Genomic DNA, 17,452 nt, shown 5'->3' with positions numbered 1-17,452 from the left:
TCAAAGGGGGACCACACACGACTTTCAACACCCTCCTGCATACCATCAAATTCTCAGCAAGATAGGGAGTAAAGAGTGGCATAACCGAGAGCAACAACAAGGGCAGCCCCATTTTCTTCACTAACATAAGAGGTAACACCACAACCACACCTTTGCATCATGATAGCAAGAACATAGAGAACATAGAAATAGGGCCAACATCTGTTAGTATAGCCACTGCCGAGAGAGAAGTGACAAGTAGAATATGCCCACAAATAGTTGTTCAATCATAACAATGTTTAAGCTTCAAAGTAGAGATAACAGAGGTCAATTTCAGTAAGCAACACACCAAGACTCCACCTTTGAAACTTCTCAATCGAGCTACTGCCTTAGAAAGGAGTTCAAGGTCTAAACTCTAGAAAATTCTTCAACATAGCTACTGCCCCAGAGAAATTGATTTCTTAACAGAACAAGAAAAGGGGGAAACTGGGACTTAGCTTTTTGTGAGGAGGCGGCGACGCCGCTGGGAAAATAGCACGAACGGCGGTGGCGTGTTTGGGTCTCGTCGAATAGTGACAACAGCAGGAGCCTCGACAGCCACTGCCGGACTCCGGCAGCGGTGCTGCGAGCACTGGAAGCCGAGCGACCAGGGGCGAATGCGGACGGCGGGCGAGAATCCGCCGGGGAAAGTACATGCGGCCAGGGGTGACGGCTGCTCACGGAGAAGCGACGGTGGAAGAAGGCGATGCCTTCTCTGTCGAAGACTTCGTCGGGCGTTGACTCACCGGAGACGATCGGAGTGGCTGAGAGGAGGGAGTACACGCCGGCGAACTCCGGCGAGGCAGCGTGAGGAAGAAAGGGGCGGAGCCGCCAATGTTTCCTTTTTCCAATTAGGGTTTGGATTTGGGGGAAATTGAGGTCGGGAGAGAGGATGGGAAGCGATTGAGCAAACCGGCGACGCACGGGGAGGCGCCGATCGGAGCTCCGAGCGACTGGCGATGAGGAGACGCCGCCACCCTCCTCCCACTTAGGGTTTCGGTCGAGAGTGTGGGAGTGAGAGAGAGATGTCGATGGGTTATGGTGCAAGATTTTGGGCCTCTTTCTTTTATTTTGTTTGGGCCTCTTTCTTTTAATTGTTTGGGCCACTAATTAAGTTAAGGTAGGAACTAATTTAAATCACGGGCCTTATTAAGTTGTGGATTTAGAAATTTATAGTCCATAGATTAATTCCACAAGGATAAGTCTAATTTTTTCGGAAAATAGTATAGGTGCTCTAATGATTAAAATTTAAGAAAAGTACGATGCGCTAACGGTGAATAGACCTCGAGCTTAGTTAGTATGCTTAAATAAATAGCATGGGAGGTAGCACCCTCTAATTAAGTGAATAATTCCTCTAGCTTAATTAAATCCACTGATTTAATTAATACTCAAGGAATTCTAGAACTTTTTCTAGAAATTATAAAAAAAAAAAAAAAAGAATGAAAGAGCCACGCACGTAGGATGCATCCACGTTTAAGCTTAATTAATTTTACCTCAAAGTCTAATAAAGTATTCTTATGTTAACTTTATTTTACTAAAGGGGCGTCTACGAACGTCATCTAAGGCCAAGTTAAGGAAATTTCGGAAGGAGCTTTTGCTTTGAGGTGGGCTTTTCTTTCAAAATGTGAACTTGCTTTCTAGCATGAATATATGAAAATGATGCTATTTATGTTTTTGTCATGCCATTTTATGTTTTATGGATTACCTATCTGCTTGGCTATGCCAATTATGTTTAATCGAATTCGGGTCCAAGTGGGGAAGTAAAGCCTACTCGGACTAGTGTACACATATGGGGATCGTGAGCTAGCTTTTAAGTTGGCCGATCCAGTGACCGTCGTGGAATGTGGCCACATTCCCGGTTCACATACGTTACAGATATGGTATCTATGTTATGTGATTGCGCAATCAACTTTATGAAATGAAAAGAATTTTAGTGACTCGGGCCTTTCAAGTCAAAACCCCGTGTTCACTCAACTGGCTGACAAAACTCTTTACGAAAATTTTGTTTCGGCAATGTGCTCACTGAGTATATCAAATACTCAGCCCTGCATGTTTCTTTTCTAATGTGCAGGTTGAACGTGGACGGGCAGACGACGGTGTTGGGAGTAAGATTTTAAATAAGTCTTTAGGTAGCCCAAGGTAGTGTGTCCTCATACATACTACTCTGTCTTGGACATTTCCGCTGTAGTAAAACTTTGTAATAAGAATTTATGAACCCAGGAAGTACTCTGATGTTATGTTGACCCTTTGCACCTCTGCCCGTGAGACTATTATCCCAGTTCCATCTTATAAATTATGATTTCTCTGTCCTTTTGTTCAGATTTGTTATTTAAAGTATGTATAGAGGCAGTCACTCCCACATAGGAAGTTGTGGTCGTGACAGGCATTGGTTGGGTAGGGGAGGCAGGCTAGAGTCCAAGAACTAAGAACAACAGTGACGTGTTAAGGGGAGAATTCTTCTTTTGTTCTAGGGTGCTAATTGCATTCCATCTTAATGAAGAAGAATAGATTTATTCCTACTCAGGGAGTGACGCATAATGATTATGCGTCATTAGATAAAGACGCATAACGATTATGCGTCTTTGCCTAATGACGCATAATCATTATGCGTCACTCCCTGAGTTTAAATCGGGCAGAAGCAGAACAGAAATTGAGCTTTCATCGCAGAGCAGAGGCAGATGCAGCAGCGGCGACTTCCAGCGGCTTTCATCGAGCTTTTTCCGGTGAATTCGAGCTTTTTCCAGCTAAATTGAAGAACAATTACCGGAACTTATAGAGAAAATGTTAGAAATCGACCGAAATCGCCAGACATCACCGGAAATCACATACACCCTGAGGAATTGGAAGTGAAATCTGTTCTGGGTTCTGCGCTGCTTCTGCCCGATTTAAACCAACTGAAAGACGCATAACGATTATGCGTCATTAGGCAAAGACGCATAACTGTTATGCGTCACTCCCTGAAGACGCATAATCATTATGCGTCATTCCATTAAGAAAGACGCATAATGGTTATGCGTCACTCCATTAAGAAAGACGCATAATGGTTATGCATCACTCCCTGAGTAGGAATGAATCTATTCTTCTTTATTAAGATGGAATGCAATTATCTTCCTAGAACAAAAGAAGAATTATCCCCGTGTTAAGGGGTTAAGTGGGTCCCAGGAGACGTCCTTGGTCCGGTCAAAGGGTCAGAGCCAGTCAAAGGAGGGGTTGGCCCACTCTGCTGTCCTAGCTAGCAAGATGCAAAGCTAGAACAGATTAAAATATTAGAATACAGATTAAAGAACAAATTTTTTATTAACTATCCACCGAATTCAGGAGCACCATCCAATTTTCATTTTTGATTTCTACATGTTCCAAACAAAATATGTGGAATCGGAACCATATCAATTACGGAGTACAATTTTATCAAATAGTACATCATTTGAAATTAAACTAGAATATGTATAACTTTAAATATAATTTCATGAAATTATAATTGCAATATTATCTCAACTACATTAGACCAACCTTTATAAATTTACAAACACAAAAAAATAAAGTGTGGAGGTTTATTTTTCATCATGTATCTCCGTTGGCTCAAAAATAATTTCGTTTACAATGAATCATCACGAGAAAGTTGACATCTACTACTACTAAAAAGTAGGCCTTCACATATCTACTTGAGCCCAAGCCCAACCATCATTGGTTTAAAGCGGGCTGATCAAGCCCTTTACTAACTTCTCTCATTAGTAACAACATTCTAGCTGTCACTTTGATCTTATACATATTAATTCTTCATTAGACAAAACAAAAAATTACTTTCGATCACAATGAGTTAATTAGACAGTAATTATTTTACCTCCTATGTGTCAATGCACTATGGGGGTAAAATTAAATTAGCTTAAGAATAATCAATACGGAATTAGCTCAAAACTATCCGTCAATATAATCTTATTGTAGGAGATTATCAAAGCTCTTCACAAGTGATGTCATTATTCCGAAACAAAATAAGGTCGAGTTCATCCAACCCAACAATATACAATACTCCTTCCCATATGACACATTTTTTTGAGCAAAAGTTTTTATGCAGTGATTACATGAAAAAAGAATAAATGAGGAATGAGAAAAAAGTAGAAAGAAAAATTATGAGAGATGATAAAGTAATAAAGATTGATGGTTGTTTTTAATACTTATTCACCTTTTAAAGTTTTTTAATTGTACTTTTAAGTTATGAGTACTACTATGTGCTTCTATTTGTTATATCTCTGAACCTACGTTTTCTTTTTTTCTTTTTTTCTTCATGTAATTAGTTCTTGTAGTGATGTAATTATGTGCATTTCTATTTTCTTTTTTAGATATCAGATTACAATAGTTTGTTTTAATTATATATTATTTTTCATATTATGCCTATTTTTAATTGCTTTGGTTTTCTATATAATACCCTATTACTATATTTGATCATTTATGTAAATATTACTTGCAGTAAGACTCATAATTCAAATACAATATTCTTACTTTTTTTTTATAGCTTTGTTTTTCTATATTATACTCTATTATTTTTATTATTTTATACAATATTATTTTTAATACAACTCGTACATCAAATAAAAATTCTTATTATATTATAGTATCTCATAATTATTTGTTGTACAATTCGTACCCCCAAATCTTAAATTCTGAATATGCCACTGAACCCCGATCACTTTGTTGGAATAAAAAAAATACAGTAATTAAACTTGATTTATGTAGTAGAATTATCTAGATATGATAAATATCAAGATATTATATAAAATTCTCTAGAATTAAAAAGTAGAATATGTAGATATTTTCGTAGAATATTTAGATATACTATAAATATGGGAGAAATGTACCATTTTGTATATGTTGAGAAGTTTGAAAAATAAAGAGTGTCTTAGTTTCCCCACATCATCAACATCTCCTGAACTATTTTCTATATATTCCACCCATCCTACAATTATTTTAAATGAAGTACGAAATCATGTGAAAAATTGTCATAAATTTTCATATGATTTCTTTTTATTTTTGTAAAACAATACAACTAATGCTAACAAAACTAGTTTTTAACTTATTTCAATTAAACTAAATTACAAAACAAGAGTATTTTAATGTATAGATAAATACTCTGTAATAGTTATAATCAAACTAATACGAGCCGACTGATTTCCCCCATCTAAGCATCAAAATAAACATTTTTTTCCATAGCCAAGAATCGAACTATCTTATCACCCAAGATTCAGCCGGAAAAGCGGCGCTACGGCCTCTTCCCTTCTTTGCCTCGAATAGCCCCAGCACCACCCCACAACCATCCACGTATCGTCCGAGAAAACTTGTTTTGTTTCATTTTATGTTAATTTTGGTTTCATTCCGAGGATATTGTAGGTTCATATTTTAGTAATTTATGATTCATTTTTTTGCTATTATAAAGGTAAAATAAATAAATTGAGAATCAAAATTATATACATAGTCAGATTTCTCATGTACCAATGGGATTTTACTAATTATTTTGTAAAAAATAGTACTTAAAATCATAAGAAAATTTGTCATAAATTTTTCATATATAAAATTTATGTTATAGTTTGCCGCTAGCCGAACGTGACATGTTTCTGTTTTATGTCTTAATTTTGTATTGGGCCTAGTTGTTGTTGTCCATCGTTAGATGTTGCTCTTGTACAGAAATTTAGAGAGAGAGAAAATCGCGTTTATATAGTTTTTCAAAAAAAAAGAAAAAATCGAAAATCGGCGCTGGCCGATCGGCATGCCACAATGCCGGCCAGCGCCACTGAATCGGCTAGCCCACGCCGAAATTTTGGCCGATTTTCCGCTGGCCGACTCTAATGGTTCGGCTAGCCGATCGGCCAACGCGACGAATCGGCTAGCCGGTCGCTAGCCGACCATTGGAGATGCTCTTATCTTCTTTGCCGCTTGCCAACTAATGGATCGATCGAGTTTAACAATTTTTAAATCACGAGAAAAAATAGAAAAAAATTAATAAATCTTTGTGTATTTTAATTCAAATTTCAAAGATTAGGTGCACATCCATTAATTTACATGTTTTGTTTATATTTTTCATATTTTTGGGCTAACTTTTATAATTTTTTATATTTGATAATTTTTAGGCATGATAAATTGATAGTATTACATATTAGTACTCCATATTCGTATCTATGCTATACTTAGAGAAATTATCCAATGTTTGACATTCCTTAGTGTAACTTGAATTCTTTTAGCATGCTTAATTTGATATTTTTTCATTAGCAAACTCTATGTTAGTCTTAATCATTGGTATTGTGAAATCTCAGTTTTCTTTTTATGCCATTTTTTAATGTACTACAGTATATATAACAAACATTCATTTAGGAGGTGGTGTCAATCTAATTGCACTAGTGACATCATATGAAATAACTTGAAATCTTTTAGCATGCTTAATTTGCTATATTTTTTCATTAGCGAACTCTATGTTAGTCTTAATCATTGGCATAGTGAAATCCCGGTTTCTTTTACGCCATTTTTTAATGTATTGCAGTATATATAACAAACATTCATTCAGGTGTTGTTGGCAATCGAATTTCACTCGTGACATAATGTGAAATGAAGTGATGCACACTGATTTGGTTCATTGTTGGGTGGTTAGATACATCACATGGTTTCAAATTTTCAGCGAATTTAGTTTTATATAATGTGCAGTTAATAAATTGCAAATATATCGTGGGTAGGACAGATATGATATGGTCTAGTCCGCTATTTTTAAATCCCCAAAAGGTAAAATAATCAATCATGAAAGTAAAAACTAAAATGAAGCTAATATGAGAATTTAAAAATTAACTAACCTTATTTATAATATGGATTTCAAATTTTTTAATCAATGATGTACTTATATATCTCTATACACAGATTCTACTACTTGAACAATTTGTACGGGGAATATAGATTTAGATCTATTGAAATGGGCCACTATGAAATATATGAATGGGCTTTAAAATCAAATTGAGCAAATGGCTATTCATGTAAGGGCCACCATTTCAATTTTTAAAAGTATCAACTAAATCTAAATATAGGCCCAATTATTAAAGGCCAACTAAAATAATACTATGAAGATTAGATATATTACGGCAGCTTGAACATGATCATCGAAGTTAGAGAAATTTTATTGTTTTATTTGAATATTTGATTTCTATTTTAAGCTAAAAGTATCCGTTTTGCTACAAGTGTAAGTCTGCAGTCCGAAAACTTGTCACTAAGAAAAGTTCGAACATTCGGTAAGTACTTAAACGTCGCAGAGTCCACTGTTTAGTGGGATATATAAATATTTAGTCATACATAAAAATTGTATATACAAAAGCAGTCACACTTTATAATAATGTCGTACACAAAAATGAAAACTAAATAAATATTTTAGTCTGTGGAAATCAGAAAGACACAATTTCACGATTTCTTAGTTTATGTAAATCTGACGGAAAGTATTTCCTAATACCTTATCACGAAAGATCCGATATATTTTCTCCATATAGCTCCATAGAAATTTAATGAACCTAGACTGTTTAGAGATATCATCCTGCAAAAAGTTCAAAATTTTTTTATATTCACATACAATCACCTCGTTAGCGTTAAATTAAATGCTCTCTTCATCTCAAAAGAATATGCACTTTGGATTTGTCACTAATTTTAATGCAATATTGATAAAGTAAGAGAGATAGAAAGAAAAAATAATTAAAGTATTAATAGTTGAAAATGTATCCCACCTTATTAGAAAGAAAAGAATTTTCAAAATTTGAAAGATTATAAATTAAATAGTGCTTGCGGGAATAAATAAATGAATACTACCTTTTCAAATTCCTCCTTGGTGTCAGAATATATTAATTTATTTTTGAGTTTTCTAAGTACCCCTTGCTGCAGTGCTACTTCTACAAAGAACAGAACGGCGGCCGGCGGGTTGCTGTTGCAATAACAAGATATATACATTGGCTTAAATAGGTAGAAGTAGAGGAAGACTAACTAACAACGTAGGGGGTGTTCGGTTTGCAAGATTGTATCCCGAATTAAATTAGTAGTGTGTTTGGTTAATGAGTTTAGTCCCTCAACTTAATCCTAGATTCAATCCTAGATGGATAATCATGGGATAATTAGTCATAGTTAACCCTCCTATGACTAAAATAATCTCACAACTCAATCCTAGATTGTATCTTGTATTATTTTATCTTGCAAACCGAACACCACCATAGAGTTCTATTAGTAACTAATTAACTACTAATTCGATTAATTGCTTTAGAAAATAGTACCAAATCAGTATAGCCATGAACTCATAAAATCCGAGAATTGCTATTCCAAAGACCACCCATTTACGAAGTGGCCGCTTCTCATCTTGCTTCTCATCTTGCTTCTGCACAAAACATAAAACAACAAATTATAAGGGTAGTGTGGTTTGGTTTGCTAGAATTCATATGACAATTTAAAATATTACTCCCTTTGTCATGTTTCATGTTATTTGAGACCATTTTTTTGGCACAAAGTTTGAAAAAATTATGCTTAGTGAGTTAAATAATAGTACTAAAATAATATAGAACATAGGGAAAAAGAAAAGAGATTAAATATTTGAAAGACAAATAACTTAAGTCACTTCGACAACTCAAAATGAAATACAACTCAGTTAATCACATATATAAGGAGTAACTATATTTTGAGGTTATAAAGATTTTATTTAACAAACTAGGAAATCAAAGCAGCACCTTTTGATGTTGGTTAACAACAGCATCAGCAATAGCCAGACAATGCTCCATATCTTGTGTAAACTTGGTCCATATATCTTCGCATTGCAATGGGGTGATCAAAGTCATTTCTTGAGGGACCTATATATACATCACATGTACCACAAAACGACTAATCAATTAAAGATGTTAATACTCTATCCGTTCTATCGCAAGTGATTGATTTCTTTCGGACACGGGATTTAAAAAAATACAGAGTGGAGTATTATTTATTGAGTTAAGTGGAGAAAATAATGTATAAGAGAGTAAAAAGTACGAGAGATAAAAAGATAAAAGTAGTAAGAAAAAGAAAGTGTTGTATTTTGCCAAAAAAGTAAATCTGTCACTTGCAGTGAGGTAGCCAAAGATAAAAAAAAAATTGATCATTTGCGATGGGACGGGACGGATGGATTAATAATTGATGACGTAGCTAGGGTTTGTAAAATATACATTTTCCCATGTATGTGAAGAGTGAGGATATGATGAAGTCCCTGCGCCTCTATTTGAACCCAAGAATTCAGAATTTAGCACTCTGTGTACGACGTCGTACGTGTCATCTAAACGTATTACAGCCATCGTGGATAAGAGAGCCAAACACTGCACATATAGCACTAGTAAATCATAAGGAAAAGTCTCATTTACATTTTACCCTCTAAAAAAAATATTGATTAAAAAAAGCTAATATGAATAACTTGTCCACTTTATCTAATTATATTATATACAAATCCATCCCACGTCGGGAGCATAAGGGAAGTTGGACAAGAATTATATACACTTTCCAACTTCCCTCAGATTTTTGACGTGGGATAGATTTGTACTCAACATGCATGAATCCATAATATGTAAAATTACCTGACGGTGGCCCTCTTTCTTATCCATCGTCTTGCTGCTCGTCGATATGGCATCAATGAACCTAAAATTAGACGCATCCTGGTTAAAACGAAGATGAAATAATGTATAGAGCTTCTGCAAAGATGGAATTGCATCAACTGAATCAACCTTTCCTTTAAGTGCTTCTCGACATTGCGAAATAAAAGTTTGACACTGGTCACCACGCTGATTCTAGCATATTGCTCTAAATCAGACACAATTTGCTTATGCTCTGTTCCAAATATACCAACAGCCGCCGATTTAGCTCTCTCATTCTCACTCTTTAAGAAAAGTCTAATACAATCCCATATGTCCTCCACACTGCAATCTCGGAGTATAACTTTCGACACTTTTGTAATAATACTACAGGAAAGGTCATTCTGTAGGAAAGATGATTTCATCAAATGCAAGACTCAAGGCAATTATGGATAATCTAATTATAAATAATACCCGCAGCTGACATAGTGCATGTTCATTCATCTGACGGAGAAGTTGTTTGCGCACAGAGGCAGCATCATCCTGCTCTATGGTAGCATCAACTGAAAATTAAACAATGTTTTCTAGATGAGCACAAAATGCTTCAATTTAAAAGTAAAAGTGAGATCACAATTAGTAAAGTAAAAAAGAAAACTTCGATACAACAAAACATAAGAAACTATAAACAAAGAACATAACAACAAATTAAAATCGCAACCAGTCATATGAAAGAGATTTTTCTTAAAAACATGTGATATTTTAATTATAGTGCACCTGAACATTTTTTGTCAAACTTCAGCAAACAAGAGTCACGGCATGTCTGAAATGCAGATAGAGAAAATTTTTGTCCACGTGCTTTGAGTTTAGTCATGAAGCTCCGGAATACCTCCGAGCGTATATGACCCAACGTATTCGTACAATCAGGATGGACCACCTAAATTAGCCACAAATTATAAAGAGAGTAACGATAGTAAAAGTTAGCCGCAAATATTAGTGAGTCATTTTCTTTTTTGACAAAATATAACATAATTATTTCTCATTCACTGTTTAGATTTTTAGAATTTTTAGGGTTCTTATTTCTTATTAAAAGAGATCTTTTAGATCATAGTAACAAACAAATTATACTCATTCACAGTTTTGGTGGAAATCGACCCCTAAAACTTCAACTAGGGTTTATCTTCTTCCCCTCTATTTTTCGATAGATTGGTGCTACTCCACATATTATATCTAACCCAACGGGTTTCAGTTCCTAAATTTATCATTGTATAAGAATATGGGTTTATCCAACCACACACACAAAATGTTTGATCTACAATATATAATTTTGGATATAATACAATACCTCTTCATATTTCTCAGCAATGGAATAACAATCCTCAGTCTTTTGTTTAAAGTTGGTCCATATTTGTTTGCATCTCAATGGGGTGATCAAAGTCATTTGAAGAGGGACCTATATTAAACAACAAATTAAAAGTATTGAATTATACTCCTATCAAACTAATTCTAGTAAAAATTAGTGATGGAGGTCAGGGTTTGTAAAATTACTAACATTTTCCCATGTAACGGAAGAAAGAGAAATCCCATCGCCGCTATTTGCATTCATCAGCAGCTCAGAACGTAGCACTCTTTGTACGACGTCGTATGTATCATCTAAACGAATTACAGCCATTGTGGACAACATATCCAAACACTGCACATATACATACACAAAATATATGAAATCTCAAAAGTTAAAAAAAAAAATAAACACAAAAACTTAAGAGAGATCCCATCCTATAAAAGGAGAAAATTATCTAAACTTACAAAAGAGATGATGATATAATACAAAATGGATGTGAGACAAGGGTAAATGGTCTCAAGTATATACAAAATTACCTGACGGTAGGCCTCCTCCTTAGTTGGCATTGTGTTGTCATCCATTGGTGTTAAAGCAAGAATGAACCTAAAATCATAAGAAATCTGGGTTAAAACATAGATAAATTACTTACCCCCATAGTTTGTGCATACTATTAATTAACCTGTGTTTTATGAGTTCCTCGACATTAAGAGATTCATCTTTGAAAATGTTCACCACTCTGTCTCTAACGTGTTTCTCCAAATCAGCTACGATTTCTTCATTCTCCCCTCCAAATATACCAGCACCCGCCAATTTAGCTGTCTCCATGAATCTTCTAATACTTTCCCATTTGTCCGTCACACTCACATCTCTTACAACTCTAAACACTTCCATAGTAACACTAATGGAGAGTTCATCCTGCATATACATCATCATCATCATCGTCCTGTTTTACTATCATACAGATAAATTATAAAGTTTGGACATATTCTGATTTGCACACAACATCTGTTTCACCAGTATTAATAATTAATACCCGTATCTGATTTAGTGCATGTTCTCTAATTTCACGGAGTAGTTGTTTGCGCACACTTAAAGCATCACCCTTCCATTGTGCATGCTCTACGGTAGCATAATCTGAAAATTAAATAATGTAAATATGAAAACTAATAGGAGTAGTAGTATTATGCAATTAAGCATGATTGATCTTAAAAAACAAATATAATGTGGAATTTAATTATGGTGCACCTGCACATTGCTGATCAAACTGCAGCATACAAGAGTCATAGCATGACTGATATGACTCAAAAGCAGACAGAGAAAAATTTTGTATGCGTGCTTTGAGTTGAGTCGTGAAGCTTCGCAATGTCTCGGATCGAAGATGACCCAACGTATTCATGTAAGCAGGATAGACCACCTAATTTAGCATGCATGATTAGAATTCATACTGCTATTTATACCAAACAAAAGTCACTAACCATAATTTTCTAAATAAGTACTTACCTTTAGTGCTTTTACCGTCAGATCTTGACGTTTATTGCTTCTGACTTCGTGTACTTGTTGATCGTAACCTCCTTTAGTACCACTTTCAAAATTTATAGTTTCATTATCGTATCTATCAAAAGCGAAAATGTTAATATTGCTGCATCATGAATTGCTATTTTTAATAAATATCTATACATTCCTATATATAATGAGAATTGAGAAGAATTTAAATAAAAATTCTTAATAATTTTAGCTTACTCGAAGAGATACGTAGTCAAGATAGAGTTTGTTCGTGCACCGAAGTCCTTCACAAGTTGAGTTTTTGCATTTTCTTCTAATTCTAACCAAGCCTGCACGTATTAAAAGTTAATGAATTACAAATTTAAGGGAATTAGGTAATGAAATATCCATTTTTATACTGTACAAATTAATTAGTACTACCTCCGTCCCCCAAAATTTGCTACATTTTGACCCGACACGGGTTTTAAGAAATGTAATGGAAAGTGAGTTGAAAAAGTTGGTGGGATGTGGGTCCTACTTTTAAAGTATTAGTTTTATAATAAAATGTGAGTAGGAATGAGTTAGTGGAATATGGGGTCCACTACCAAAAATGGTAAAAGTGAAGTGTATCAAATTTTCAGGGACGGACCAAAATAGTAATATGTATCAAATTTTCAGGGACGGAGGTAGTAGTAGTTAATTTTAAACTAAAACCTGGTTAGCTTGAAAGAGCTTCAACTTTTCCACGGCAATCTCATCACATCTTGTTGTGGCAAACATGAGCTGAAAAAGCAGTTGTATTATGCATTACCATTTAGAAAAAGACATGTACCGAATTAATTAATAGTACTTCAAATTAATTAATCCTAATTAATTATTTGACGAACCCTGTAAGGTGGAGCTTTGAAGCCTTTAAATTCTTTGATGGTATCCCATGTTTTCTTGGCACTGCTCAAAGAAAGTTTTGATGTAGAGGGATCAAGGTTATGGGAGATTAATTGCTTTTGGAGTTGGACCACCTGCAATGGATCGATCGACTACATTTAATACTCCTAATTAATGTGTATATTAGTGAATTGCTGGAAGGAATAAAGATAATTAGTCGTAATAAAACCTGATCATCAAAATCCTGTCTCATAAAGAGATAATTTGACAACACGGTAACATCCACCTTCAAGTGCCTTTAAATTCTTTGATGGTATCCCATGTTTTCTTGGCACTGCTCAAAGAAAGTTTTGATGTAGAGGGATCAAGGTTATGGGAGATTAATTGCTTTTGGAGTTGGACCACCTGCAATGGATCGATCGACTACATTTAATACTCCTAATTAATGTGTATATTAGTGAATTGCTGGAAGGAATAAAGATAATTAGTCGTAATAAAACCTGATCATCAAAATCCTGTCTCATAAAGAGATAATTTGACAACACGGTAACATCCACCTTCAAGTCCAAATATGAAAAACAAACGAGAAAGAAAAATTAATTAGTAGAATCAAATTAAATATGAATTACACGTGCACAAACTCATAATTTCCGAGGATACGAGATGAACGAATAGCACACCTGGGTTGAAATCCTATTAGAGGGAATTAATCTTTCATCTCTTATTAGTGTAAGCTACTAGTTTATGCATGAGTGATTTATATTTATGCATGATTCTAATTTATCGTGTTAAATCTAACTATTTTTTACTCTGCACTATACTATACTAGTATGTGTGTATGCTTTCTTTAGTCTTTGTTACATTGAAGATGTCAGTGAGTAGAGTGCCCTCGTTGCCTGGGGGCTTGGGAACCGCTTCCCAAATCTGCAGAGACGGCCAAGAAAAAGGAGAGGTCATTAGACAAATGAAAGAAAATAATTTGAATTACAATTATATGTTAAACACAAATTGCATAAATTGAAACTGTACCATGTGAAAAATTTCTAAGAATTTTTTTACATTGCTACAAAAAAAACTAGAATCTACAAAGTCCGAAATCCTACTAATATATATATTTACCTTCTCGATATCCTCCTTCAAATTACGCTTTAATAATTCCGAGGGGGTCTACATAAATAAATAAATTAATGCATAAAATCATAATTAAAGAAAACTAAAAACACATATAGTATGAATTAAATTTAATCCTGCAATTAGACATCACATACCCCAGTCTTGTTGTTGCCGTCGCGTACCACAAAATGAAGGGTTGTTTTCTCAAGACTATACAAGGATAATGATAGCATAGCCTATATACCAAGAATATTAATTACTATCATTTATTATGGAGTATTATTAGCAAACTAAGTAATTAATCTTGCATTTCGACTATCGCATAGTACGTAGTAGTGTACTAAATATAAAAACATTTTTAGTACCTCAAAAACGGTCTTCAAAAGAGGCCTATTCGCAGCGTGCTCGCGGCCGACATCACTCCACCACCTATATATATTTATAAATATATCAATACTAAATTAAATATAGTTGATTGAGTATGAGTTTATTTGCGAAATTAATTAATCTGGTCGAAGAAATTAAAATACATGTTTATGATGACAGTGTGAGCAATTGCTATAGCAAACAAGGCGCTTTGCTTCTCAAATGCTGTATCATCCTGAAATAATCATAATCGATGGAAAGCTTTATTTAGTAAATTAAGATATATAGTGTAGAAAGATTAATGATTAATTAAATTTAAATACTAACCTCTCCCTTCTCTTTACCATCTGTACCCTCCAAATCTAGCACCACAGTTAAGGGCTCAATATGAGGAGCTTTTGCTATCCATATCCCATTCGTTGTCTTGCTCCTACAAAAAAACCTTTTTTTTAAATACTACTACTATGAATAAATAAATATATTAGCATTTATTACTATTATTTTAAGAATAAGAAGTAGACGAGCAAACTAACCTTCCAGTTTGTGCATTCATTTCCCTAAAGTTTGTACGGAATAGATGATTCAACAAAGTACTTTTTCCTGCACCAAAATAACTATAGTCTATAGTTCTATTCTTCTTGCAAAAAAGGTTGAAACCCCAATCTCAAAGGCCCCACACATCCCGGCCTAACATTATTATGAGGGGTATTCAACTAGGGTACGCAGTGGCCCGCTAAGAAGAGGGTCAAACCCACTGTCCTGTCAGAAACCCACCTCCCTGCGGGCATCTATAGTTCTATTCTTTAATTTACGCGAGGAGGTATGAAAGCACGCAGGTTTAGATGGCCTTAGCCTCCAAATGCTAGCTTACTTAATTAATCTATCAATCTAATCTCATACTCAGGCCAGAAATCATACCACTGGACTGCGGGCCGACGATGGCAATGACCGGAATTGAGGCGGCAGCGCCTCGGATGAAGTCCTCGAAACCCGACTCATTGAAATCTCCGTCGCCATTAATCAATTCCATCGGCTGAGAATTTTTATGTAGAGAATAAGGCCAAGTTTCCATGTTGAGTTAGAATAATATAAACCAATGTTCATCATATTTATAATAATGGCTTAAAATTTAAGTCGGATATGTTTGACTATTATACATTCAAATAGTTGAAAAATGGGTATCCAAATTTGGCCGAGAGTATAATAGTGAAAGACCCCACTTACCTACCTCAATCTAAACTATATACTTTGAGTCGATTAGGGGTATGATTACTAATCCCTAATCAATTTATTTAGTGGAGGAAGCGATGATAGATCATGTGATGGAAAGGTAGATAATTCATTACTAATATTATTGGTCGTGAGTGTCACAAACTTTAATATAAAATTCATATAGTATAAAGAAATTAGAGATAAGATGATTGAACTATATAGTAAAACAGATATATCTGACGAGGATGATGGTTATGATGATGTATATGCAGGATGAACTCTCCATTTGATAAGATGATTTGGACAAATTCTGATTTGCACACAACATTTGTTTCACTACTTTTAATAATTTATACCCGTAGCTGATTCAGTGTACAGTTTCTTATTTCATGGAGAAGTTGTTCGCGCACAGTTGAAGCTTCCTCCTTCCAATTTGCCTCCTCTATGGTAGCATATTCTGAAAATTAAATAACATATATATAAAGTGCAAATATTAAAAACGAATAATATATGTGGCATTTAATTATGGTGCACCTGAACATTGCAGATCAAACTGCAGCACACAAGAGTCATAGCATGTCCGATATGACTCAAATGCAGACAGAGAAAAATTTTGTATGCGTGCTTTGAGTTGAGTCGTGAAGCTTTGCAATGTCTCAGATCGGAGATGACCCAACGTATTCATGTAAGCAGGATAGACCATCTAATTTAGTATGCATGATTAGAATTCATACTGCTATTTATACCAAACAAAAGTCGCTAAGCATAATTTTCTAAATAAGTACTTACCTTTAGTGCCTTTACTGTCAGATCTTGACGTTTAGAGCTTCTGACTTTGTGTACTTGTTGATCGTACCCTCCTATAGTACTACTTTCAAAATTCATAGTTTCCTTATCGTATCTATCATAAGCGAAAATGTTAATATTGCTATGAATTGCTATTTTTAACAAATATATATATATATATATATATATATATATATCATATATATATATATATATAGGGGTGTGTTAGGGTCCTTACAGCATCTTAGTGTAAAACACAGCACTAATCACAGCCCTTGGATCATTAGATTGGATGGTTGTGATTAGTTACATTATCATACTAAAAATCTACATTATTAGCCGAGGTACATTATTAGACTAGAAATGTACATTGTAAGACTAAAACTGTACATTATTAAACTAAAATGCTACATTATTATCCGAGCTACATTATTAGTCTAAAGTTCTACATCATTAGATGACACGTGGCATTAATCTAACCGTTAGATCATAAGATCCAATGGACTGCAAGTGTTTTGAGTTTTACTTATACTTAGCGTTCTGACCTGAATACATCCCTATATATATATATATCATATATATATATATATATATCACGTTAAAATAAAACCAACCTTCTAATCCAGAACCCAGAACTATCTCAATATTATGTATTAATATT

At 34.4% G+C, this 17,452-nt stretch overlaps 3 protein-coding genes across 6 annotated transcripts in view; 1 reads left to right on the top strand and 2 right to left on the bottom strand.

Moving 5' to 3' along the window:
• Positions 1–2,261, top strand: part of LOC125205562 — a 7,887-nt gene extending 5,626 nt beyond the window's left edge. Inside the window, exons 2-3 of one of the 2 annotated variants that reach the window (XM_048104592.1) lie at positions 1,559–1,622; positions 2,090–2,261. In XM_048104592.1, the coding sequence (XP_047960549.1) occupies positions 1,559–1,581 (23 nt within the window). In that variant the 3' untranslated portion in view covers positions 1,582–1,622; positions 2,090–2,261. The remainder of the gene's footprint in view (positions 1–1,558; positions 1,623–2,089) is intronic. The other variant, XM_048104593.1, reaches the window with a different exon arrangement.
• LOC125205558 (protein ROOT HAIR DEFECTIVE 3-like) overlaps positions 1–17,452 on the bottom strand; it is a 36,991-nt gene that overhangs the window by 14,839 nt on the left and 4,700 nt on the right. For 2 of the 3 annotated variants that reach the window (XM_048104586.1, XM_048104588.1), the window contains exons 13-16: positions 16,795–16,906; positions 16,540–16,708; positions 16,362–16,462; positions 15,712–15,826 (exon numbers count right to left, since the gene is read on the bottom strand). In XM_048104586.1, coding sequence (XP_047960543.1) covers positions 15,712–15,826; positions 16,362–16,462; positions 16,540–16,708; positions 16,795–16,906 — 497 coding nt within the window. The remainder of the gene's footprint in view (positions 1–15,711; positions 15,827–16,361; positions 16,463–16,539; positions 16,709–16,794; positions 16,907–17,452) is intronic. The other variant, XM_048104587.1, reaches the window with a different exon arrangement.
• Positions 7,308–13,601, bottom strand: LOC125205559 (protein ROOT HAIR DEFECTIVE 3 homolog 2-like). Its single transcript, XM_048104589.1, has 20 exons — positions 13,544–13,601; positions 13,317–13,448; positions 13,144–13,212; positions 12,688–12,779; positions 12,448–12,559; positions 12,193–12,361; positions 11,981–12,081; positions 11,627–11,862; positions 11,484–11,550; positions 11,158–11,298; positions 10,951–11,058; positions 10,383–10,542; positions 10,083–10,171; positions 9,762–10,012; positions 9,615–9,675; positions 9,213–9,359; positions 8,745–8,864; positions 8,298–8,398; positions 7,843–7,954; positions 7,308–7,573 (listed from the first exon to the last, which is right to left on the bottom strand). Exons 1-20 carry the CDS (start codon positions 13,565–13,567, stop codon positions 7,454–7,456), a joined length of 2,412 nt encoding a protein of 803 aa, XP_047960546.1. The 5' UTR covers positions 13,568–13,601; the 3' UTR covers positions 7,308–7,453.

This window comes from Salvia hispanica, chromosome 2 (genome assembly GCF_023119035.1).
Source record: "Salvia hispanica cultivar TCC Black 2014 chromosome 2, UniMelb_Shisp_WGS_1.0, whole genome shotgun sequence".
NCBI classification, from domain to species: Eukaryota; Viridiplantae; Streptophyta; class Magnoliopsida; order Lamiales; family Lamiaceae; genus Salvia; species Salvia hispanica.
Note: the sequence above shows the minus strand (reverse complement) of the source record. Positions and strands in the feature narration are given on the sequence as shown.